The 25,389-nt window shown below is 40.4% G+C and overlaps 1 protein-coding gene across 2 annotated transcripts in view; it reads left to right on the top strand.

Annotated features, from left to right (window-relative positions):
* KIAA0319 (KIAA0319 ortholog) overlaps nt 1–25,389 on the top strand; it is a 35,385-nt gene that overhangs the window by 7,482 nt on the left and 2,514 nt on the right. The window contains exons 2-18 of one of the 2 annotated variants that reach the window (XM_035893480.1): nt 1,291–1,474; nt 3,520–3,624; nt 4,275–4,372; nt 4,747–4,834; nt 5,378–5,470; nt 6,096–6,228; nt 8,711–8,939; nt 10,531–10,654; nt 11,993–12,125; nt 12,997–13,145; nt 15,547–15,698; nt 16,835–16,973; nt 18,230–18,389; nt 19,430–19,572; nt 20,935–21,057; nt 22,492–22,582; nt 24,634–24,725. In XM_035893480.1, the coding sequence (XP_035749373.1) occupies nt 1,291–1,474; nt 3,520–3,624; nt 4,275–4,372; nt 4,747–4,834; nt 5,378–5,470; nt 6,096–6,228; nt 8,711–8,939; nt 10,531–10,654; nt 11,993–12,125; nt 12,997–13,145; nt 15,547–15,698; nt 16,835–16,973; nt 18,230–18,389; nt 19,430–19,572; nt 20,935–21,057; nt 22,492–22,582; nt 24,634–24,725 (2,236 nt within the window). The remainder of the gene's footprint in view (nt 1–1,290; nt 1,475–3,519; nt 3,625–4,274; nt 4,373–4,746; nt 4,835–5,377; nt 5,471–6,095; nt 6,229–8,710; nt 8,940–10,530; nt 10,655–11,992; nt 12,126–12,996; nt 13,146–15,546; nt 15,699–16,834; nt 16,974–18,229; nt 18,390–19,429; nt 19,573–20,934; nt 21,058–22,491; nt 22,583–24,633; nt 24,726–25,389) is intronic. The other variant, XM_035893481.1, reaches the window with a different exon arrangement.

The raw sequence follows: 25,389 nt of genomic DNA on the forward strand, positions 1-25,389 counted from the left end.
ATGCTCTCTTGTTTCCTTGCAGGCTGGGAAGCAACAGTCCCTGGCATCGCTTTTGCCTTCCCAGCTGCACAGGGAGCTTTTCCTCCTGTCCACATCCAAGGCAGAGCTGCTCTGATTGCCTAGGGAAGGCAATAGACAGCAGAGTAGAAGTGGAGCACCTGAAACACAAAGAGAAGCTGAGAGCTGGGACTGTTCAGCCTTGAGCAGAGAGTGTTCAGTGGGATCTTACCAATGTGTATAAATAACTACAGCAGGAGTGAAGATGATGGAGCCAGGCTCTTCTCAGTGCTGTCCAGTGACAGGACGAGAGGCAATGGAGACAAAGGTGTCACAAGGAATTCTATTTAAACACTAAAGACCATCTTTTTCTTTTTTCCTGTGAGGATGGTCAAACATTGGAACAGGTTTTCCAGGGGTGTTGTGGATTCTCTGTCCTTGGAGATAATCAAAACCTGACTGGACATGGTCCTGAGCAGCCTGCTGTAGCCTAGTCCAGCCCCCCTCCTCAAAGCAAGGTCAGCTATCTCCAGAGGTCCCTTCTCACCTCAGCCATTCTGTGATGTGAGCGTGCATTTTACCAACCTTCATCATCCTATTCTTCAGTTAATAGTTGGCCCATTGAGACTAAGGTGTTGCTGAAAGGTGATGGGTCCTGAGAGAGAGGAGCAAGGTGAAGGGCAAGGCTAACACAGTGCTGAGTTATTCCTGCAAAACTTGCCATGTCCTTTGCTGCAGTTCTGATTCACTAACAAGGTGGGGTAGTGAGAAGAACACTACTGCTTGGTGACTGAAGTAGAGATATTTAGGGCATTTTATTAGTGGCGAGAGAATAACAAGGCATGAGCAAGTTCTGGTCTGAGCAGATGTAGTAAGAGTCAAGGATTCTGTTATGTCTCTGTGTGTACAGCACGAAGACAGTAACACTCATCACACAGGCTTCATGCCATTGGCTTTTAAAGGTTTATGACTGTCTTTAGACCTGTCCTACTGCTCTTTATTATTTTGAGAACTGATAGCCTTAGTTGTATTCCAGGTTACCTCATTTTGATGACCATAGCCTACACTGTTCTGCATCTGAAACTTGGAAAATGATTAACATTTCTTACAAAGCCTGATGGGAAAAGAAAAAGTCCCCCTTCGATAGACATTCTGTATATGAATAAAATCTCCTAGTAACATAGATCAGAAGGCTTACCCTACATGCTAGTTAAAAAACAGCGTACCTTTAAATCTAGAAATGTGAAAAATGGTTCACTTATGACAACACTTTCTCTATAATTAATTTTTCAGGCTGCTACACCTTCCCCTTCTTCGGAAAAACTGGATTTCTCCCCAGGTGTGTCAGAGAAAACCCAGACTCCCACAGTGGCCCCAGAGAATGTCACTGAAGGTGGGCTCATGCTACTTCCCACTAGTACTGTGCCATCTGAGTCCATGCAGCAATTCACACCACCAGCTACTGCTGGTAAAGCAGGTAATGTTTCACCATAGCTGGAGACCTGAGGGTTACTTGCAGGTTGGACAGTGGGCGGGGGTGGCTTTACTACTGTCAGGTTTCCAACCTGTTGTTAGTTAGGAGCTCATTCTCTATCCAAATTTAACATCATCTCACTTTAAGCCTGTAGACCTGTGGTAACACTGCAAACGGCAAACCCCTCAGACAGTTACTTCTGAGGCAAAAAAATTACCAAATCCATCGTTAATGGGAAATAATAACTCAAGCAAATACAGCAAAGTAAAAAGCAGAGTTTAAGAGCCTTTTTAAATGGGTTAATTTTTATAGTTGGTGAGAAATACCTTTCTGGAGTTTCAGAGTAGTGTTTTAGCCATACTGTTATTTTTGTGTGACTCTTCATAACGTTGCTTGCTCTCAGAAATTCCTCAGTAGGGTTCCCACTATATATGGTTGTCAGATTTCATGCGGCAACATAGGTGCGATCTGAGGAAGCTCAACCCTTAATAGGGGAGAGGCCTAGCCCTTAGGGGAGAACACGGCCTCCTCATCCTGGGAAAAAAAAGTTCTGCTCTAACTTGAGAGCTGTGAGGAAGCTTATCAGACTTCTAGCTGCAGAGCAGAAGTTCTTATTTGAAAAGGACATGTTTAACCACTATGTCCTCTGCAGTTCTGTTAAATTCTGTGCGTATGTTAGAGTATCTCCTTTCTCCTGCTGGATTTCCTGCCTCCCTGTGCACCCTGACAAAGGGTTAGAAGGGCCACAAGAAGCAGAGAAGCACAGATGTGTATTCTTCTGCACTCCTGATGTAGTGAGGGATATGGAGAGCTAAAGCCCTTTGCTTCCTGGTAGAGCAGGTCTGGTTTGGAACATTCTTGGCACCCTCTGCCAAACTGCAACTTGCCAGCCAGGATAGTGGTAGGAGGTAACAGGAAGAGATGAGCTACAAGAGATCCCTCTCCAAGGCAATGGATCATCATTACCATTGAGTGTTGACTAGGCAGCTCCTCCTCCTCCTTCACAGGAGGAGGTTGAAGAGGACTCAAAAAGGAGCTTGGAAGAAGAAGCTGAAGGGAAGGTTGTGATGAATCTCACTGTAAGTCCTGTTTTGTGCAAGGATTGCCTCAAGTTTGTGTGTTGTCAGCCGTACTGTCTTGGAAGTCTTGAAGGTAGTCCCTCCTTCTCTCCTTTGGTCGTCACCCTCATCTAGCCATTTTATTCTCATCTCATGTGGAGGTCAAAGTACAAACCTCCACTCCACTGGTGTCTAGGGCAACTCCCATGAGCGGTTATGGAGCCTTGGGTGCATTTAAGTAGAAGTGACAGAAAGTGTGCTGTCAATGCGGCCTCTTTACTTCATCCATTTTTAGACCTGTCAGCTGCCACTGCTGAGTAACCTCTTGCTCCTCTATTATCGGTCTATAGGAACCTTTCCTGAAGTTGTGCTTTGGTATGTTTCTGTTGGGGACTGGATTTGTGGCCTTTGGCATTTTTGGAAGGGGAAAAAGTTTTCACAGATGAGAACTGGCAGAATTTTTAAAAGGGATGCTGGGCTGGACATTGAGGCATGCCTCACAAGTGTCACACAAACATAGAAGCAGTGCTTCTTGGTGAAAGAAGGTGTGATATTAGAGTTCTAGTATGGACTATGTTACTCTATTTAATGAGGCTTGTGGTGCAGATGGCTTCTTTGTCTTCTGTAATTGTGTTATTTTTTAATTCCTGCACTTCCATCCAATTACTAAGAAAAATGCATAGTCCTTTATGCAGAGCAATGTTACCTGTGATATACAGGAATAATCAGAATGCTTTTCTCTAAAACAGAAGTAGGGGCAATTACACTTCATATTTGGGGAAGAAGAAAAATTTTGGTTTGGTAAAAGGTGAAGGCGCCTTAGTCATGATTATTTGATTATGTGTTGGGGAATTTTTTTTTTACTTATCCTTGCCTATTCACTGTAGAGGGTTTGTCAATTTTTACTTAATCCATTACAAATAATATTTGAAGATACTAAATTTATATCCATCCCATCTGTTAAAACATAATGTATTCATTCTGTCTTAGATACAGTGAAAGAACTTATTGTGTCTGCTGGAGATAACATACAAGTAATGCTACCCAAAAATGACGTTGAACTGAATGCCTTTGTTGTCCCGCCATCGCCTACAGGTGAGTTGAATGGCCTTGGCATACAAGGAGGTGCACATACTACCAAGCTTTAAATATAGACAAGTCCCAAGTTATGTGAACATCTGCACCTTAGGATAAAACCGTCTCTCTCATGTCCTACTACTACCTTTTTTGTGGCTCTAACTGCAGAGAGGATTTCCTCCTTTGGATTTTAGAGATTTTTTTTAAAGTGGCTTTTATTTTCAGAACCTGAACTTAGTAGCCAAGCGGTTCAATAGAAAGCCTGTAGATTCCACCAGACGATGATGTGGCCCTGGTTATAGCATCTTGCTGTAAAGCAGGGTGAGGGGGGAGTAGGTTCTGAATGCAACATTTACCTTAAAACTATCAGCTTCTGAACTGCAGCAGCAATGAATACGTATTTCATAGGTAGCTATGTTAAACTCATTCACTTCACATGAGGCTGTTTTTTTGTGAAGTCCCTTACATCCTTGCTGCTTTACCATGTTAATTCCACTGTGGAAGTTTAACATGTATTCGTACTGCTTCATTTTGCAGGCTTAAACAGCAGCACTCATGACTTTCTACTGTAGTATTTTATCTGACGGATGGTGAACTTGATTTCTATGTTCCCTGGGCTTATCTTGAAGGCAAAGCTGATTACTCTTATGCTGTGTTATTGCTCTTAGAAACAGCCTACACCTATGAGTGGAGCTTAATCAGTCACCCTCCTGACTATGGTGGTGAAATGGAGCGCAGGCACAGCCAGACCTTGAAGCTCTCTCATGTAAGTGAGGTGTAAGCTCAGGCTCATTGTGTTCGTGTGGTCCTTTCACAGCAATCTAACTTGTGGGGAAGGGCACCTTGACTCAAGGAGTTTGAGTGTCTGCCAGAGTCTCTTCACATGCATGTGTCACCAAATCTTTGCCAGATTAGAACTGTCTTTTTTTAGAGCGCTCTAATAACTTTCTAAGCTAGAGAGAAATTCCTACGTGTTTGCTTTGTATTCCCCACTTCTGGGCAGTGACTAGTGACCTTTTGTGTATGTGCTCATAAAAGGAGCTCTAGGTTTCAGATGTCAGATTTTTCTCTGTTGGCAGATTTATGCATACCGCTTTTGTATAATTTGACATGTAATCTGATTTGTTCTGTTTGTCTCAGTTATCGGTGGGACTTTATGCCTTCAAAGTGACTGTTTCTGGTGAAAGTGCCTTTGGTGAAGGTTTTGTAAATGTCACAGTCAAACCAGGTAAATCAGTTGGCTAAAATAATGAAATTAATTTCTTCAACACAAGTAGTTGTACAGCATGATTATCTAATAGTCTGTCAGTTACTGTCTGTCAAGGACATCTGGTAGTCCAATCACGCAGAGATGTTTTGTACCTTGCCGTCTATAAAGCATTTTAAGGAAGTAGAGTTAAGGATCTTGGTCACTTGTGTTTAAGTGCTCTGTGTACCCTCCTCAGGCAAGGCCTGAGATAGCATCATGCCACCTTTTATGGTCCCCTTCTCCAGTACAGCTAGGAACAGCAATTAGGTGGTGAACCGGCTCTAGCTGCATGCACGGGTCTGATCTAAATTATACCCGTTAGAACTGGCTGCAGCAGAAGACTGCTGCGTCAGCGTACTGCTCTTTAGTAACCTTTTTCTCTCCCATGTCCAAAAAGGACATCAGATGCTGCAAAGCTGTCAATCCTAGATTTAAATCACTAGGGACTATTGATCTGTAGAGTTAAAAGATGAGTTTTGCCCGGGCTTTCACTACTTTCCCCCCTCCCTATCTTTCTCACAGGTGTCAGAGTTAACCAGCCACCTGTTGCTGTTGCTTCACCCAAAGTGCAAGAAGTTTCTTTGCCTACAACTTCTACCTTCATTGATGGCAGTCGTATGTACTGGACCATCCTGTGCTTATATCCTGTATTTTTGTTACAGAATTACACTACTATTGTTTGTCAGTTAAAAGTGAAATTCCTTCTTCTCACTATACTCAGAAGTTCCTTGAATCATGATTTATTTTGGGGATTTGAGTCCAGTTATAAATTACTATAATACATAAAAAAAGTGATAAAATGCAACCTTCCACTTGGGGATTGAGATGCAGTGCGTCAGAGGCTGCTGCATCCAAACAGGAGCTGCTATTACAGCTTCTTCCTGTCCTGCCCAGAAGGACTTTGTGCCAATACAGCTGGGGCCATGGTAGAGAGCTGTTATGTAGAGTATGATGAGATGTCATAATTATGTTTTTAATTACTGAGAGCAGACAAATTGGAATGTGCAGAGTCTAAGACTGATTTTTATTTGTGTGTGAAGAATTGTTTGTTTGTTTAGATAAACCATACCAAATGTAGCTTGGAATCTGTGGTTTAACAGCTATGGTACATGAACCCTGTTCGAATATGCTTGAGAAGATAATTGTAGAAAACCAGTTAGGGATCAGTGCATGAAAGACTTTATTATTCATTCCAGTAATTGCTACAAGAAACTGATATGTTTTTCCTTAATGAATGTAGAAAGTATAGATGATGTGAAGATAGTGAGTTACCACTGGGAGGAAATTAAAGGTCCTTTGCGAGAGCAGAAGGCATCTGCTGACACACCTGTCTTGCACTTGTCTAACCTTGTTCCTGGAAACTACACTTTCAGGTACCTGCACGCTTGCTTTCCTTTGGGATTTTAACTATTTCTGTGATGTCAGCTAAATGTTTGTTTCTCCTTGTGCTCACATGTACCTCCTTAAACAAAAAACTTCATTATTCTTCTGCATGCTGTTGCCCTTCATTTTGCACAGTGGAGAGACATAGGGAGTGCTTTTTTTAAAAAGTGCTTGCAGTGATTTTGTGATACTGGTGTAGTGATACTTTACAGCATAATGTTATGCAAAATGAGATACCAGAAATTAAATACCTCCTACTCCCAGCAATAATATGACAGAGCATTTTTATGGGTTTGCTTTGTTTTGTTGTTTTCGGTTTTTTTGGTTTGGTGGGGGTTTTTTTTGTTTTTGTTTTGTTGGGTTTTTTTTTTTTTCCCCCACAGCTTAGAAGTTGGCAGGTGCCCTGAGATTAAATTCTGCAGTCAGGCTTGAAAGTCATCCCTTGGAGGGTAGTGGCAGACAGCAATATTGGGACAGTGATCCTTGCAAGGCACTGTTGTGTGCTGATTTTAGTAAGAGTCATTCTGTTCTTCATAAAAGCCTTTGCCTTGCTACTGTTTCCTCCATTTATGCATTGCTGGATTTTGTCCAGACAGTGGAAGCAATATTTGTGGTTCTGGGTGCTTTAATTAAAATCAGGGTTCATTTTCTGAACTTTTTAACTTAAAGCCTAGTCTGTACAGAAGCAGACTTCCCACTGACCCAGCCTGGGTTATTTGGCTGCCAGTGGGTAATCGCTTAACCAGAAATTAAATACCTCCTACTCCCAGCAATAATATGACAGAGCATTTTTATGGGTTTGCTTTGTTTTGTTGTTTTCGGTTTTTTTGGTTTGGTGGGGGTTTTTTTTGTTTTTGTTTTGTTGGTTTTTTTTTTTTTCCCCCACAGCTTAGAAGTTGGCAGGTGCCCTGAGATTAAATTCTGCAGTCAGGCTTGAAAGTCATCCCTTGGAGGGTAGTGGCAGACAGCAATATTGGGACAGTGATCCTTGCAAGGCACTGTTGTGTGCTGATTTTAGTAAGAGTCATTCTGTTCTTCATAAAAGCCTTTGCCTTGCTACTGTTTCCTCCATTTATGCATTGCTGGATTTTGTCCAGACAGTGGAAGCAATATTTGTGGTTCTGGGTGCTTTAATTAAAATCAGGGTTCATTTTCTGAACTTTTTAACTTAAAGCCTAGTCTGTACAGAGGCAGACTTCCCACTGACCCAGCCTGGGTTATTTGGCTGCCAGTGGGTAATAGCTTACCAGTCAATACATATCAGTGTAGCATCAGCAGAATGTTGAAGCCAGCATACATAAACATTAAACGTGGTGCTTTGCATAAGCTTCACCAAAAATTGCATGGCTTCAACTTTCGTTCTGTGTTCTTTACTAGAATTGTTCCATATTGTACAGTGGCAGAATGAGTGTAGGATTTTTTTTCTGTATTAAAAAGGGCAGAGCTTGCTTAGAAGCAATGCTCTAAGTGTGTTCCAAACCATAGGGAATTAAGAAATCACTTGCTGTATCTCTGCACCTTTGGGGGTGGCTGAGGCACTTGAACACGAGAGAGTGTGTTCAAGTCTAAATTAAATTAGCTGGTCCATAAAATCCAGTGTTACTGATATGCACAGATGTGCACCCAATGCAAAAGTGTGTATTCCCTAATGACAGAATTAACAAGCACTAGTTTTGTTCCCACTTGGGGAAGGCTTCAAGAGTGGTTCCCTCCCATGTGGTCAGCTGTATGTAGTTTTCACAACAGAGATGAATTAGAGATGTAGTGGGTTACCACACAGGGGAGGGCAGTCTTTCATCGCTTTCAGTTGTCTGCAGCAGTCTCATTTTACTATGATTTGTCATTGTGTTTCTGAGAGGCAATAATGTTGTTTTTTTTTAAAAAAAAAAAAAACAAAACAAAACTGTACTTTTTTAGTTTTGTGTCTTATCAGCTCAGATTTTTTAAGATGTTATTAAGCTCCATTAAAATCAGTAATAGTGTGCCACAAAACAGTAAGAAGTTAGGAACTGCTACTGTGCTATAAGCAGAGCTTCTGAATGTCCAGAGTAGTTTTGGATGTAGGTGTTAACAGGGACTGTTCCACTGTGACTGATGAATGAAATCCCTGGGTTTTACTGAGTAAGTTTTTTAAAGAATTTGCAGTGAAATCTGTTTGAAATTGAAAAGTTGCTATTGGCTGCAGGGAAAGGGTTTCATCTGGGATCCAGAATATCTAGGGTTTGTTTTGTTGTTGGTTTGTTTGGTTTTTTTTTTTTCCAAAGGTTGAAAGCTGTGTTTAAAAAGTCTTCTGAATTCCTTTCCTACCTTAGTTGAGGGATGTGTGGTTTTGAAGCAGAAGTTCATATAATCTAATCAGTGGCTCAGGTTTAGGTGGTGTTTGAAAAAGTGCTAGAAAAAGTTAACCTTTGAACTTAGAACTTGGCAAAAGTCCATCTTCACAGATTTCCAATACTGTTTTTACTGTTGTAGACTCACAGTGATTGATTCAGATGGAGCAGCCAACTCCACCATTGCATCTCTGACTGTCAACAAACCAGTGGATTACCCACCTATTGCTAATGCAGGACCTAATCAGGCAGTCACCTTGCCCCAGAACTTCATCACGCTGAATGGAAACCAGAGCAGTGATGACCATGAAATTGTCAGCTATGAGTGGTCGCTCAGTCCCAAAAGCAAAGGCAAGGTTGTAGCAATGCAGGTATGTCTATTTTTCCTTGCATAGAACTGGAAAGCTCTTCCATCTTTGCCTCTAATGCGAGCCAACGTGTACCTAAGTAACTACTCAGAAGCACTGAAATATCTAGAAGGCTGTTACTTTTTTCTTTTTTTTTTGTTTCTCTCTGATGTATTCCACTCTTAGTTTAGATACTACTTTTAACTCCTCATAATTTTTTTTCATTCCTTGTGGCCATTTCTGATTCTGCTGTTGTTTGTTCCCTAGCGGTTTGGAAAGATTTTGAGTTCACAATGTCTGTCCTTGTCTGTACTTTTTTTTTTTTTTTTTGTATATGAAAAAAGTTAATAAATTGTCACTGGACTTGTGCTCACTAAGTTGGAGATTCTTGTAGCTCTGTAGGCAAATGAGGCAATTAATGTAACGAAGCCAGCTGAAACTCAGAAGCCATTTTTTATGAGATGTGATTTCTGCTATGTTACAAGTGCTTTAGACCCTCAGAACTGGAAAGAGTTTTGTAGATCTGTTTAGGAAAGGAGTAATATTGATGCAAGCATATATCGTAGAGGCAATTACAAAACTATGGAAGGGCTTATAGAAGAATGGCTTATTTCTTTTCATTTGCCAAGGCAAACACTTTCCAAAAGCATCCATGCAACCTGAACTTGTAGTTTTTAAGAGCTGTTCAGTCTTAAAGCAATCTTCCTGAAAGAAGGGAATGACTGCTTGAGATATCTAATGGATACACTGGGTATTTAATGTGGAAATGCAGTCACATTTTACAGTTTCTTCTCAAGAGCCTAGTAATGTTTTCGAAGTCCCTGAAGCTGAGGATGCCGGTCTCAGGTGTGTTACATAGTATCCACAGTTAGAGTGCAATGTAACAAGTACCGCTGCTGGTTAGTTACTCATTTATCAAGTCCCTTCAGTCTCATTATCATCTTTATCCAAAAAAACCCCAACTAACTGCATTGTGATTTGTTATTCCTCATATGAGAGATACCACAAATGTTCATTTTATTAGCAAAAGGACCTGTAGCTGGATCCAGTCATTTTATGAGCTTATATAGATATCAAGTAATACTGCTGGAAGAGTATACTGAGGAGAGAGTTGTCTTGTTTAACATGTTTTTTTCCATAAGCCTGTCTGGTTGGGATCAAGTCAAGTTTTGTTTTGTGTTTAACAATTTTTATAAATATTATATTAAAGAATGTCATAATGTTTGTTTTTAAAATATCTCTAAGGAAATGGAGTAAGCTGTAGTAATTTCCATCATTGTTTAATTTCCTGAGAAAGTTAGCATCCTATGTGTTTCACAATTATTGTCGTTCAGAAATAATACAGCAATTATACCAACATATGAAATTAAGGTTTATTTTCTATAGATATTTCTCTGGATTGGTAGGGACAGTTGCAATAGTGAATACATTTCATCTATCTGTGCATCGTTTTAGGTCTCCTCTGTCTACAAGGTGCTTAAAGTGCTTGCTCAAACACTGTATGAACTAAAACAAATTTTATTTTTTCTTCTAATTTACTCTGTAAGACCTTTCATAATCCATGAGCATTTCTGTTCTATCTCGTGCTCTCTGTCTTTATATACACTCTGTGTAGGGAGTGCGGACGCCGTACCTCCAGTTATCTGCGATGCAGGAAGGAGATTATACGTTTCAGCTGACTGTCACGGACTCTGCAAGGCAGCAGTCCACAGCTGAGGTCACACTGATCGTACAGCCTGGTAAGTCAGCTGCAGGCTGGGTCCCTCAAGGGTGGGCCAGCCTGATGCCTTAGCACTGCCCTCGAATGCTTCATCTCCCTGCATTGCACCACTGAGATGGCAGCCTGGATGTCTTGTATCCCTGCATCGAGGACTCTTCCACCTCTATTTTCTGTCAAAGCAAACAATTAAAACACGTGTAGAATCACAGAAAGCCCAGGTGATGATACTGAGGGCTCGCACCAGCCTGATTATTTACGGCAACCTGCAGAGAGATGTATTTATGTTTCTAAAAGCTAAAATGTAGCTCTTGATTTTAAGATCCTACAAAGTCTGTTTTGCAAAGCTGTTCAGTGTATCAGTCAGTGCTTTGCTCAGTTTTCTTACTGTTTTGCAGTTTTCCTTCAAGAATACTTGTGTGATTTGAATTCTCACTAGAATTGCATTGTACTTTCTAGGGAAAGTGTCAAGACAGGAATTTTCAAAAGCTGCATCTTTCCCACGTTTGTTTAGATTTGGGAGCTGAGTGATGAATAGGTCCTCCTGGGACTTTGTAATGTTTTTATTGTTGTTCTGATTTGGTGTGGTTTTGGGGTTTTTTTTGTAATGTGTTTGCCTGTTAGATTCAAAGTGGCCTTCTCTGCCAATCTAAAGGTGTTGCATTCTACCATGGGGCAACGTCTTATCTTCCTGTTGTTGCTTATTACACATCTTTTTGTAGAGTACCCCTTCTGGGAAAACCTTACAGCGGGCATTTACTGCAGAAATCAAGAACGTGAACTGGAAGTACAGTGTGTGGTGGTGCCTCTTAGACTTGTTTAGAGTGTGGAACTAGGAAGATGCTGTCGTGAAGTCGAGTCTAAGGGTAAATAAATACCCAGGAAAATGGTAGCGTTGCCAGTTTTACCATGCCACAAAAGAAGAGGTTGAAAACAGAATAATGGATTATATATTTCTGCACTAAATCCTCAAAGGCTCTAAAATGACATTAACTTAGTGACATCATGCTGACCTTGAGCAGCAGAAAACCTGGCCCAGTGTTGTCTTTGAGAACAAAGAACCATATTCGTGTGGGTGGTTTTGAAAGGCATGCAGTGGTGGAGCCAGGAGAAAACCCCACCACTCTAGTTATAAACCATTTCATACAATGTATTGAGCATGCTGCAAAATGTTTGGAGTGTGACTGTGCCTTCAGATGTTACTGTAAAAAAGGGAAGTACTTGCTGTGCGATTTGGCTTGTTGCAGAGCTGGTCTCTCCTGCCTAGTATTTTTCTGCTGACTTGTGCAGTTACACTTGTGATTTGCACCTTTGAGCCAGCGACTATCTAGTGAATGTCATACACTACATATTTTTACAGAAAATAACAGTCCTCCAGTAGCAGTGGCTGGCCCTGACAAGGAATTGACCTTCCCAGTAGAAAGTACTACACTGGATGGAAGCAAAAGCCAAGATGACCAAGGCATTGTCTTCTATCATTGGGAAAATATCAGGTATCTAGAGATTTTACTAATCTCCAGTAAAACAGAGAGCAAAGTGAAAATGATTGGGTGCCAGAGCCTCTTGTCCAATTGTGTTGGGTGTTGCACTGTTTGAGAATTGCTTTGAGAATCTTCCTGCTTGGGTGTAAGAGACAGGAGTTTTAAGTTTAACTTGGAAAGCTTAGGCGATCTCTGCCTATGTTTTGCAATGTGTCATTTTGAGGCCCACTGTTATAAAGTTAAGAGAAAATGACAGGAACTTCCATGCCTCCTGTTAAAAAGCGATTAACAGGCTTGGGTACACTCCTGTAATGTACAAAGTTTTCCCATCAGTGCTTAGAACTAGGGTTTCTCAGTCACTTGTTTGTTGAATAATAAATTGACGATCTGTTTAGCCTAAGCTTTCAATAATAGGTGACTAAAGCACTCTTGAATGATGATTGAAAATGTTTTACAGAAGTTTGTAACTGTATGTTACAAACCTAATTGATCCTTAATGAAAGGACAAGTTATTAGCTCACACAAATGTCATATCTGTGGTATGGGAAGAGGTTTCCTGGCATCCTGTACATGTTGTGAGTGGCTCTTAGAGCAACACTGTTTGCATGTTCCCATGAAATAGTATAGTGAGGAGGTTGAATTTCTGAGATGCATTTTCTGCTCTTCTAATGACTGGGTATGTGATGCTTTGGTGCTTTGAATGTCTTGGAAAAATGGATTTATGAATTCTCTGAACTAAACTCATGTCTCATAGTTCTTTAACCATCAGTGCTTATAGTGGTGGTAGAACTACAATGTACATTAAAAAAATGGAATGAGCAATGCTGCTGAAAGAACAGTTTGGCTGGCTGTGCAGGATTATTTTTGAGATGTTTTGTTTCAGTGGACCAAGCTCTGTACAGATGGAAAATGGTGACAAAGCAATAGCAACTGTGACCGGTCTTCAGGTTGGTACCTATCGCTTCAGGCTGACCGTGAAAGACCAACAGGGCTTAAGCAGTGCATCTATGCTATCTATTACTGTGAAGGAAGGTAAGCCTAGTTGCTGCTTCTTAGGGTATGGTAGGCAACTTGCCAGTTAATTCAACCACAGACAGAATGCAAAGGAAATCTGAACAGAAAGGGATATAATGTATTTGTTGTCATATTTCAAGGGTTATTCAAGAAGAGTTAGTGCTCTTTTGTAATATAGTAGTATTGTGAGTGACTGGTAGAATTAACTTCGCTTACTGCAAGCTTTTTAAAAGTTAAATATATGCAGAATTAGTTCTAATAAAAATTATTCCAAATACTATTTTTGACCATGGTGTGTCTACTTCATCAGGAGGATGTTTTTATTTCATTCTTACAGTTAAGCTTTGAGCAGAAAAGCAATTTTACTGTAGGTTTTAAGTAAAATCCAAGAAGTGAGGTCTCAGAATATACAAATTTCCACTGAAAAACTTAACATTAAAAGACCTGTATTTATTTTGGGGTTTTGATACAGTGAAACAGTTGCTGTGGTGTTTTTTTCCCCAACATGCATGCAGTAGAAGAGGCTTTAAGATAATAATACCTATTGTGTGAGATCATAGAATTTTTTAGGATGGAAAAGACCTTTTAAGATCATAGAATCCAACCATTAACCTAGCACTGCCAAGTCTTCCACTAAACCATGTCTCTAAGCACCAGGTCTACACATCTTTTAAATACCTCCAGGGGTGGGGACTCAATCATTTCCCTGGGCAACCTGTTCCAATGCTTGAAAACCCTTTCAGTGAGGAAATTTTTCCTCCTATCCAATATAAACCTCCCCTGGTGCAACTTGAGGCCATTTCCTCTCGTTCTATCACTTGTTACGTGGCAGAAGAGACCAACACCCACCTCGCTTACACCTTCCTTTCAGGTAGTTGTAGAGGGCGATAAGGTCTCCCCTCAGCCTCCTCTTCTCCAGACTAAACATCCCCAGTTCCCTCAGCCAGTCCTCATAAGACTTGTGCTCCAGACCCCTCACCAGCTTCGTTGCTTTTCTGACAGAGGTGCTGTCAGGTACTCCTGACATTTCATAGCTTTGACTTACGTTGCTTCGTCAAGTTTGCAGGTGGTGGTAATCAGCCATCTTTTGCCTCACATTTTCCTTAGGGAGTGATTTTTAGCACTCTCCGTGGGCCTATGCCTCCTTTTAAAGAAGGTGGCATAATAAATTTCAAATCTTGTTTGGTCCAGAGTTTGGCTTTCTGTGGCACTCCTTGATTTTTGAGAGGAGCAATGCAATCTGTTTCTGCAAATATGGTACCTATACCATTTATAAAATTATGGTAGAGTTGCATTAGAATTTTAACTTTTGACTTTCTTGAAAACAGTGCAGCTTTGTTTCTTTTTCACTTGGCATCCCTGCAGAACTAATGAATCTTAGAGAAGAAACTGGACTCAGTTTTACCCGTGTGCATCATTGGTTGTTCTGTTTCAGAGTTTCAGTTAGATGTTTAGTCAGAAACACATGGCAACAGTTGTGCCCAAATGTGTCTCGTGGTCTCATTCATGCTGTAAAGTGTAGCCACGGTATGTACTGACCACCGTTACAGGTTCAATATAAAAAAATGTTCAGTGCTTCAATAGCCAAGTTTAATCAACTGGTTAATTTGGAAGAGACAAGAAGATCACTTGTATCACAGAGAACTCTGTGCTGTTCTAAAGAATAGAGTTACAGCCAATGCCCTGGAGATCTGCCCAAAAGTGAATTATTTATGTGTAACTTAACATTCAAGCCAATGAGGTATTTCACTCAGCCTCACGGCTTCCTGGAGCTCTGTCTTACCAGTTGTGTTCTAAACAAAAGTCAGTGATGACTGATTTCTGGAAAGAAAATGTGTTCATATTTCTTTGGTGGTTTTTGGCCGTACTCCCAATGCATGCCTTAATTTCACTGCTAGTGGTAAGCAAAAAGCATTTGGGAACTGGGTTTACTCTAAGTTTCCTGATTACACTTTGCCTAAACACAGGTATTGTGAAGATATAAGACCTTACACAAGCTTCTATTGGGTAATAAGTGATTCTCAAGACAAGAAGAGCCCAGCATGGTGATCTCATGCTGGGCTGTGTTTCTAAGTAGGCAGAAAATATTTTTGCTTGACTGAGAAAACCTGACACTTAAGTTATTGTGAGACTGTAAATAGAGTACCTCACAATGCTTTTTGAAAAAGATCTTTTTGGATGGTACCTCTTATTGGTACTGTCCTCATGATGCAGCTCTGCTTTTGTCAGGTTGAAATAATCCCAGAGCCAAATTCTGTATACCCACTCATCCTTTCCCTGTGCCTTTGACATGAGATTCTGTTGTTACTGCCTGTAATCATCAGGTGAAAAATTGCAGTGTGGGTGTATTGGCAATGGCATGTCACATTTCACACGTTTTGAAAGCAAATCGTTCTCCTCCACTATTTTTTATGGCTAGAAAAGAACAGTCCACCCCGGGCGCATGCTGGTGGGAAGCATGTTCTAGTGCTTCCAAATAACTCTGTTACCTTGGATGGCTCAAGGTCTGCTGATGACCAGGGGATTGTGTCGTATTTGTGGATTCGGGATGGTCAAAGCCCAGCAGCTGGGGTAAGTTTCGTGAAGGTTGTAACAAGCCAAATTCAGCTCTTATTATGCATGTAGCATCACTGCAGCAGGGCAAGCAGGTACGAGTCAAAAGATGCTATGAGGCACGGTGTCTGCTTCTGGTTTGTCTCCCCTGCTCTCTAATGCTTTGTTTCAAGGGGCTTGTGGTATTTTCAGTAGAGCTATAGAATATGGTAGCTAAGTAAGAGGACTGCAGCAGTGTGGACTTAGTTGGGAAAGACTACAGACAGAAGAATACAGTTGTCTCTCTTAGAGTAATTGGTGATAGTACCAAGCTAATGTGTTTGAGAGAAAAATCATCTGAAATCCAGATACTCCAAAGGAGGAAGGGTCTGAGAGAGACGGAAGTGCTGATAAAGACGAAGGAATCCTGTCTGGTGCTAGATGAGGCAAAACTTGCAGTTTAGGATAAAAATGGTGTTTGGCACTACCTGTATAGATACCTTGCCTGGCAAACCACGGAGAATAGCCTGGGTCATTAGGGTGGTGGAGTCTGCTCTCCAGGTGGGGACAGACAGCAGAAGTACCTCATGATAAACTTCAGTTTATATGTCAGCAACTAAAATGGTGATAACTTCTTTGTGTATCCACACAAAGTGCTGTGGACAGCTCTTTGCAGTCAGGAAGATAGTGGGAAATCAACAAGAACTGGGAGAGCAAAATAACAAAGCTTCTAGAAGCAATTCACATGAGGTTATGAGAAGAATTGAAAAGGTTTAGCTTAAACATAGCTGGCAGAGATGATAGTTGGAAATACACAAACTCCAAGGAGAGGAAATAATTTGGGAGTTAAAAAAGCAGATCTAAGGATACTGGAGTATAATTGAGAAATAATAATGTAAATGTCTCAGATTTTCAAGCAGATGAGTACATGGGAATGTCAGCTGTTCTGTCTGGGTTTGTTTTTTAATGAAAATATCCATACTGGGCAGACATCTTCAGTAACTGTCACTTCCAAATTTGTATTACTCTGCTATAAACTGTGGGTAGGTCAGTCACATTTGTCGCAAAAGCCAAGGCAAGAACTCACACTGTCATACCAGCAGATACCTGACTTGATAGTCACACCTGCAACTTTCTCTGAGGGTATAATCATCCTGGTACCTCTTTTTTTTCAGGATGTGATCCATGGCTCAGACCATGAGGCAGTACTGCAGCTAACTAATCTGGTGGAAGGAACCTATACTTTTCACTTGAAAGTGACGGATGCAAAAGGAGACTCAGATATTGATTCAGCCACTGTTGAAGTGCGGCCTGGTATGACAATTAAAAGGTCATCGATACGTTGTGAATACCTCATCTTTGTTCTCCTTTTACTTATTTATTTCAATGTTGACAAGATTCTCTCAAGTTAAAACACAAAGCAAACAGGTCTCTCTTTCTACCTTCTTATTGTTGTCTCAGTAGGCCTGAGTGTGTTAGAAGAAGACATGTCAGGATTCTTAACTACCAATTGCACCATTGCCTTACTGGAAGCATAAATAAAAACCATACTTCCTTATTAATATTTTCATTAGGGGTTTTGTTGTTTTTCATTCATCTTAAGTTTTTGTTTCTTTTTTCTGGTTGTGTATCAGTTTGGCCAATGGAAGGAGATGGGAGCTGAGCATTAAGTTTAGATACAAACAGTGCAATTGTATGTTTGATGGTTGAAAGTGTGTTTTTATGCTTGTTTTCTTTCTTTCATCCTGAAGAACAAAACAAACCTCAAAGAATTTCAGGGGGTTTTAAATTGTCTTTTCATGGTTTGATATTGCTTGTATATATACTTGTTTTCAAACATAGGATAAATGGCTATGTGATGGAAGCATAAGTTGAGGTTTCAGGAAATGAGTCTTGGGTCTGTTAGATTTCTTGTTTGTCTGGTTCCTGGGCAATGATTTTATTTCTGTTCCTCACTGTATCGTTGAATGTAGTCACAATAATTGGCTCAGGATTCTCATTGGATATCTGTGAAGCTTGTTTTGTTTGCAAGGCACTCTAGAAGTTCAAGTATTATTTAACAGAACCCTCAGTTTGTGAAGGTAAACATACTTGATATTTCTCAAATTGACCATCCTCATTTAGACTCGCTCACGCAGTCTTGCATGCTACCATATGAGTCCACCTTTGCCTCCATTTTCCTGGGTGGTAGCCAGTAGTAGATAACTTAAGGATTAGAGTCACCTAGTGGTGGTACCTCTGACCTTTAGATGGCAGAATTTAGGGGAACAGAAGTTGCTATTCTGCACAGAAATGTGTTAATGCTGAACTGAAGTACGAACTGAAGTGCTTTCTATCAGCTGATAAGCTGAGTTGCTATCTTAGGATCTACCAGGTTTGTTTCAGAAGGAATGTGAAAATGTAGGCTAAGTACTTTTCGAAGAACACAAAAAGGTTGGGTTATAAGGGATATGGGTCTTGTGCAGGAAAATACAGTATTAATAAATACTTTTGAGTACTGCATGTTGTGTTCAGCTGGTACTGAAATATTTCTCGAGCTGTGGAAGAATAGCATGTTCTTACTCTGTCAGATCCCAAAAGGAGTGGTCTGGTGGAGCTGATCCTGCAGGTTGGAGTGGGACAGCTGAGTGAACAGCAGAAGGACACCTTGGTGAGACAACTGGCTGTATTGCTGAATGTTTTGGATTCAGATATCAAAGTTCAGAAGATACAAGCCTACTCAGATATAAGGTACAAAGATATCCTGCTGTGCCAGGAAGATTTGTGATTTTCATTGACTCTTTCATGGCTCATAATTAGTTGAAAAATGATCTTTTCTAAGATGAGAAAAAAATTCTATAGCTCTCAACAGTATATACTTTCAAAAGGTGAATTTCTTCTGCTGTGGTAGAAAACTGATGAAGTAAGCGCTTAGAACTAAAGTATTTTGGTTGGGGAGAAAAAGCATTTTTTTGCAGAGAAAACTACACAGTGGATAGTCCTAAGTGTGGTATCTTACTCTGAAGTAGAAATACCCCCACTACTTAATGTAGAGGGCTAGAGATGGCTGTGCGTACCCAGAGAAACTTCTCAGCATGTTTGGTAGAACCTGTTGACATAAGTTATCTTTAAATTACTTCTTGTTTACTACTTGGTAATTTAAAACCCATTTGGTGTCTATTTAGCTCTTGGGGAACCTCTTACAATTTAAAAATAAACAGTTTGGAAAACCTAGCATTTATAGCTATGATATTTTTAATCACAGCTTCTAATTACTGCTTTTCAGATAAAGATGTTCCCTGAAGTGTCTGATACAGGATGAGATCAACACCACCCAACTTAAAAAGGGGGAGGTGGGGGAAGGAGGGCTCTCACATGAGGTCCTCTGGCTCCCTTGCTTTTGAGCTTTTTCCTCTTAAATTCAGTTTCCTGAAGTTACTCAAACTGCTTCAGAGTGCTTTGTGACAAGTTCTAGATGAGAGTGAGTAAAGCAGATGTATACATACTTGTCTTAAAGTGAGAGTCAGGAAGACCAAGGAGGGAATTACATTTGCTGTTGTCCTCATCTTTGTTCTGTGAAACTGAGAAGCCAGAGAACTGCTGGTGCTCCCTGCTCAGACTGAAGTCCATGACATTTGGATGGAGTTGACTGATCCATGGGCAGAGGTCCCTAATCTTTATCAGTGGTGACATTTGCTTTCCAGCAACAAACAAAACCAAAGGCTGTAAACTGAATGCCTGACAAAAGTGATCCTTGACAGCAGTCATGACCTTAGCTGTTCTTCCTGCAGCACTGCAGTTGTGTTCTACGTGCAGAATGGGCATACTTCCAAGGTGATCAAGGCATCGGATGTCTCGCGAACTCTGCATGTGCAGCTTTTGAAAGAGAAGGCTGACTTTCTGCTTTTCAAAGTCCTGCGGGTTGACACAGCTGGTATGTTTTGGATCATGCTTGCTCATATTGGAACTTTGCAGGCAGGCATTTATCTAACACAGGACCTGGGAACAGCACATGAAGGCCTTCTGTCTGCCATCTGGTGTCTGGGGTTGGATGTAGCCTTCCAAAAGATGACATTGAAGACAATACTAAAATGCTTGTTCATTTGTGATAGACTGGTGCCAGTTACTTGTGTTCTTTTAAGATGTCATCTGTAACAGCAGGCAAAAGCATCAGGAAGGCCTGGGGAATGAGGATAAAGATACACCACGCATACCATCTTTTCTTGGAAGATGGGCAAAACTTAATAATAGCCATAATATAGAATGTTTCATGCCTCTAGTTCCTTCAAGGCTTTTGGTGTTCAGTAGTAGGCTTGTAATGCAACTTAGTTTTGTCTGCTCAGGCAAAATGGTCGGGTGGTCACTGTGTTACAACCTAGTCTTATAATATTTACAATGTAGACAGACTGGTGGAGTTTCCTACAATGAACTTTTTCTTTTCCCCAAAAAGATACTTGAAATCCTGAGCCTATTTTAAACTTCACTAGTAACGTGAACATTTTGTGACGCTCAGATATTACAGATATGACTTCTCCTGATTTCAAAACAGGACATAATGATCCAAATGCAAACAAAGTGAGCAAGCTCTGGCAATAAAGTAGTCATTGATTCTGTAGTAAATTCTGTCTTTATTTACCTTTTGAAAAAGACTGTTGTTCTATTATAAATGTACTTGGATTACTGAAATGAGTAGGTGTCACTTGAAAATACGCATTAAAACATTTTTCTTGACATAGCAAATCTGCTAGTCTTAAAAAGTTTTAAAGGGAATAACTTTTTATTTTAGTCTGATATGACCTATTGATCTAGCAATAGCTGCTACTATAAGCATATGAGGTATGTAAATATTCTGGCCTCCGATGCTGTTATTAAGTTTTGAAATACTGAAATATACTCTAGTTTATTGTTATGATGCTTGTCTTCTAGTACCTGAGAACACTGATATTCCTCAGTTCTCAGGTACTTTAGAAGTTCTTACAAATATGTCATAAAGAAAGAAGCAGGTCTGGATTCCACAACTTCAACTCATCTTTATTTCTGGTTAGAAGAAACTGTTCTTGACTTGCATACAATTTAAATACTGTATGCTTAAGATAAGTTCTTATCTTTCTCTTCGCAGCCAGCAGTCTGCTGAACTGTAAATCTATTTAGTGCAACACCAAAGGAAAGGGGGATTTTTAAAATGTCAGAATGTTATGAACTAGACGTTTTACCACCAATCTAGACTTACAGTAAGAGGATGTGTGACAAGCTGTCCATTTTACACAACTGATCCTATATCCTGTTTTGTTCTTAGCCTGTCTTTTAAAATGCTCTGGACATGGGCACTGTGACCCCATAACAAAACGCTGCATTTGCTACCAGCTGTGGATGGAAAACTTGATTCATCGTTATCTGAATGATGGAGAGAGTAATTGTGGTGAGTTTGGGTGTTGTGGGACATGTTTCAAGAATAACTCATCATCTTGTGAGACTGTTGATTATTTGCTGTCAGAATGGGGAGTGCTTAAGAGGTAGGTGGTGAGGGAAGACTACAACAGTCTCTTTGTTTTCCAGCACTGCAATATCTTTCTATAGAAAAATATTTGAATAATGTCTTGAAATTATAATGTCTTGACAGTAGTAGCCTATACTTAAAATATTTTAGAAGTTTAAATTTTCAAAAGTATCACTATTTGAGGAAAAAAACCCATGAAAACTTGGGAGGGAGATCTTGCAACAATTTTTGGCCAGTTGGAAGGGTTGTTGAATAGCACGGGCATTGCAAAGCTTTTGAGTACTATTCATCTACTGGTTGCAAAGCTGAAAAATAGGCAACAGCTTAGATTCTCTGAGTGGGTGGTTGATGCTTCTGTGTCAGAGTTTTATGATCTGACCTAAGGAAAGAAAATACCAGTGTTCTGGACTACCCAATATAGTCACCTTTAAAACTTAAGCTTTTTAGCATGATTGATTTTGCTGTTTCTTTCAGTTTGCCTGTTGTACCTGGGAAATGCAATTTAGTTTCACCAGCTTAATCATGTCCATATTCCATGGCACACCTAATATACCAGCTAAGCCTCTCTATTTCAAATATTTAATTGTTTTAAGTAGAAGACCAATTTAGTTAAATTAAGTTGAAATAAAGCTCAACCCTTAGTACTTGTGCAGGCTTGGAAACATTTGCTGAGCAGTGCATTAGTCTTCAAGGAAATCTATAGAAATTTATAAGGAGCTTGCTGCAAGCCATTAAGGTAACCATGGGCTATGAGTCTGTCTGTTAGTGGGTGAAGACTAACTGACCAGCCAAAGCGGGACAGTAGGTTTTAAGCCTGAGGCTGGGACCTCCTGCAGCTCTGCCCTAATGCTGTGTTTTTCCATAGTGTAATAACAACACTGAAATAGTGAGTATACACATGTTGAAGTTCACATTATTGCACATCTGTCTGTATCCTTCTAAAGTTTTCCTGGATTTACAAATGTAAGTGTGCGGGTAGAAGGATCTATCTCTAATCAACCACTTTTTAAAGCACTACTAAAATGCCAGACCCAGAGTACAACCTATGTTTATTTCAGTTAGAGAATGACAACTGAGGTGGTAACCATGCCTTCTTGACTGTCAGTTCCTACATAGACTTCAGGTATCTTGGGGTGGTAAAAGGTATTGGAGTGGAAGAAAAATTTCAAACATGCACTTTCAGTCTGGAAGCCTAAGAATTTTTAGGGATTCTTCTGAGAATATGAAGGTACTAAGCTTTCCTAAGTTCCTGTTGCCATTCCCTATTCCTCAGGATTAGTTATTTTAATAGAGTTGTGTTAGAAGTTATCCTATTCATACTACTTTACAAAGCAGTATTGTGTTTCTTTTTTTCAGAGTGGAGTATACTCTATGTGACTGTATCTATTTTTATTTTGATTGTGGTCATGGTAGGGCTTGCCTGGTTCTGCATCTGCTGCTGCAAAAGGTACAAGATTTGTGTTTCTTTTTGATGGGGTTTATGCAAAAACTGCACGTAACTGCTATGTTTTAGTCCAGTCTTTGGCACTAAACTACTGAACTCTTTCCTGACCTGTGAGGAGCTTCCTGTAGCCATTCCTGTATAGACACACTTCCTTTGAAAAAAAGGAGTATCCATTTGTGGCTCTGTGTTGTTCGGCACTTTGAAAAACAAAAAGCCAATATTGGAGCATCCTTCGTATTAAGACATAATTTATGTTCAAATGCTGTGAGTATACTGCACACCATCACGGTCTCCCACTGAGTTCTCCAGATACTCCATACTAATTAAAAATAGGTACACCCTGAAGGTCACTCACATAGGGGTGCTCTAGGCCATGGGAAGGGAGCTGCTCCCAAGCTGGTGTCTCCCTTTGACAGGAAGGGTGGATATGTGGGCTGCATCTGGCCGACAGGCAAGGAGTGCTCCAGTGATCTCAGTCACACAAATTTCTTGCTTCCTCTTTTCTTGAACAGTTTTGCCTACTACTGTATGTTGCTTCCCTCTCTGCCCCTGCCTCCAGTCTTTCCTAGGGAGCCAGTAAGAAATTCTCTTTCAAGTGACAAGCCCCTGCAAGTTCTGTCACTAGAGCAAGTGTTTTTACTGCTGCTCAAAAAGCCCAGCTAACAGATAGCTTGTTCAGGTGTTAGCAAAAATGAAATGCCGTCAAAACCTTTCTGGATTTTCAACTTTTTCTAGGGTGCCTTTGCAGTATGTAAAGGATGCTGTTTGAAATGCACGGGAGTTGATACCGATTTCCTTTTTATGGTTGAAGGAACAGTGCTGTTGGTAAAAATGTTTAAATAGAAGTGTGCCCCAGTCCACCCCCACAGTGTGGGGTGGAGCCTCACAGGCTTGCATGGATTTGATGAGAAAGGGATTGTTTATGGAGTTCAGCGGCTTCTCTCCTTTGTCCTCATGTGGCTTGTGCGAGAGAGTGAGGGCTGGATGATACAAATCCTTGTAAAAAAGAGGACAGAAATGCTGCACAGGACAGAACAGCAAAAGATGCCCTTTGCCTTGTAGAAACTACAGGAAAAAGATACTGTAGTCCAAGATTTGGCTGGAGTTTTAGAGGTTTTAAAGGCTTTGAGTTGCCAAATTAACTCCATTTTTCAGAAGATTGTAGAGGGGTGGCTGAGTGGTGTAATGTCGGCTGAGATGATTTCTCCACTGTCAACTGTGAAATGTGGGTGGGAATGCTTCTTCAGACCTTGCCTTGACAGGGCATGTCCCACCCACCCCTTCCAAAGTTACGAGAAAAAGGACCGGAAAAATACCTGAGGTGTGACAGCATCTTCTAGGAGGTGCCCCCTTGGTTTCATGTGTGAATACCCTTATTTCTACCCTGAAATTCTTCGTTCGTTCCTTCTCAATCCAATCCAATGAACAGTTGTGTCGGTTGCCCTAGCTCCAGGACTTTTCCTTCTGTGTTAATGAGCAGATGAATAACTCCTGCAAATAGTTGAAACTTAACATAGAGATGATGATGTTCGTAGCAATGTGGAAGTAGGTGCTGGGGAAGGATTTACATCAAGAAAGAACAGGTGGGGCTTTGTCCCTGCATGTATCTGAGGGAGCCAATCTCCATTTTTGTCTGGTCTTCCCTGTAAGCTTAACCACATAAGCACCACTTCAATCCTCTTAATTGGAAAAAAAAAAATTGAGGACTAAATAATTATTACAGAAGTCTTACTTGGAAACAAATGAGTATGTCTACCTTGTATCTAGTTACTATGTTGAAATGGAACAAACTGAACCCCTGTGGCCTAGGAAAGCAACTCAGTCTTCCTTGCTTTCTTCATCTTTGTATATCAGAGAGAAAATAAATTATACCCTCTGGTTCATATTGTACAGCTGCTTTATACAGGTATAAACTGGAATAACTCCTTTTAAGTGGAGATGAGAAAGTATAATGAGGTTCTGTATATTGAGGTACGTAGCTATGTGTATGAAAAGGGAGAGGATTTATGTGTGTATGTGAGAACTAAATGTCTTTGTGGTAACTTTCTTTTTAGCAGAAAGAGGACAAAGATAAGAAAGAAAACAAAATATACCATCCTAGATAACATAGATGAGCAGGAGAGAATGGAGCTACGACCCAAATATGGTAAGTGCTATCTGTTTCAGCTGTGAACTCATCCACCAAGTTTATAGCCAATGGATTTGACTTGACACTTGCAGTCAGGAGGAACCCAGAAGCTGGCCTGCAAGTTTCGGAATGGCAAAGGCAAGTGTAGACAATCAAATGGTTGGGGGAGGTTCACTTAATTTCTTTCACAAGGCCTTGGGCTCAGCCAGTGCTCAGAGCTTCTTCATTAATCTTAATTTAGAACACCTATTTGTCCCAGAGACTTTCTCCATATAAGCCCTCCTCCCCTGCACACACTTTAATTTGGAGCTGTTTTCATTGCTGCACAGTAATTCCCTCCTGCCCTGAGTGCCCTGTTAAACATCAGTAGACATCAGCTGCTACCATCTGTTCACATATATTTTGATTTACCTGAGTTTCAGTTTTAGCAGGGAAAATACTGGAATCCAGGGAAATAAAATCATCCTGAGAAACTGCTGTCCTGGAAAGACAGACATAACATTTCTGTAGAAACCATGACCTTTCATTGCCACTTGTGTTAATCAGATAGTTGAGTGGACAGACTAATTTCCAGATTCAAGCTGTTAAAAGTACCTTCGCTATGTACTAAGATCGTCCAATTGTTTCAAATTTAAACTCATATGTTCACATTTCAGAGCCATAAACTGATGGGCCTGCAGTG

The sequence above is a fragment of the Egretta garzetta genome, unplaced genomic scaffold, assembly GCF_000687185.1.
Source record: "Egretta garzetta isolate BGI_Z169 unplaced genomic scaffold, ASM68718v1 scaffold14, whole genome shotgun sequence".
In the NCBI taxonomy this organism is placed as follows: domain Eukaryota; kingdom Metazoa; phylum Chordata; class Aves; order Pelecaniformes; family Ardeidae; genus Egretta; species Egretta garzetta.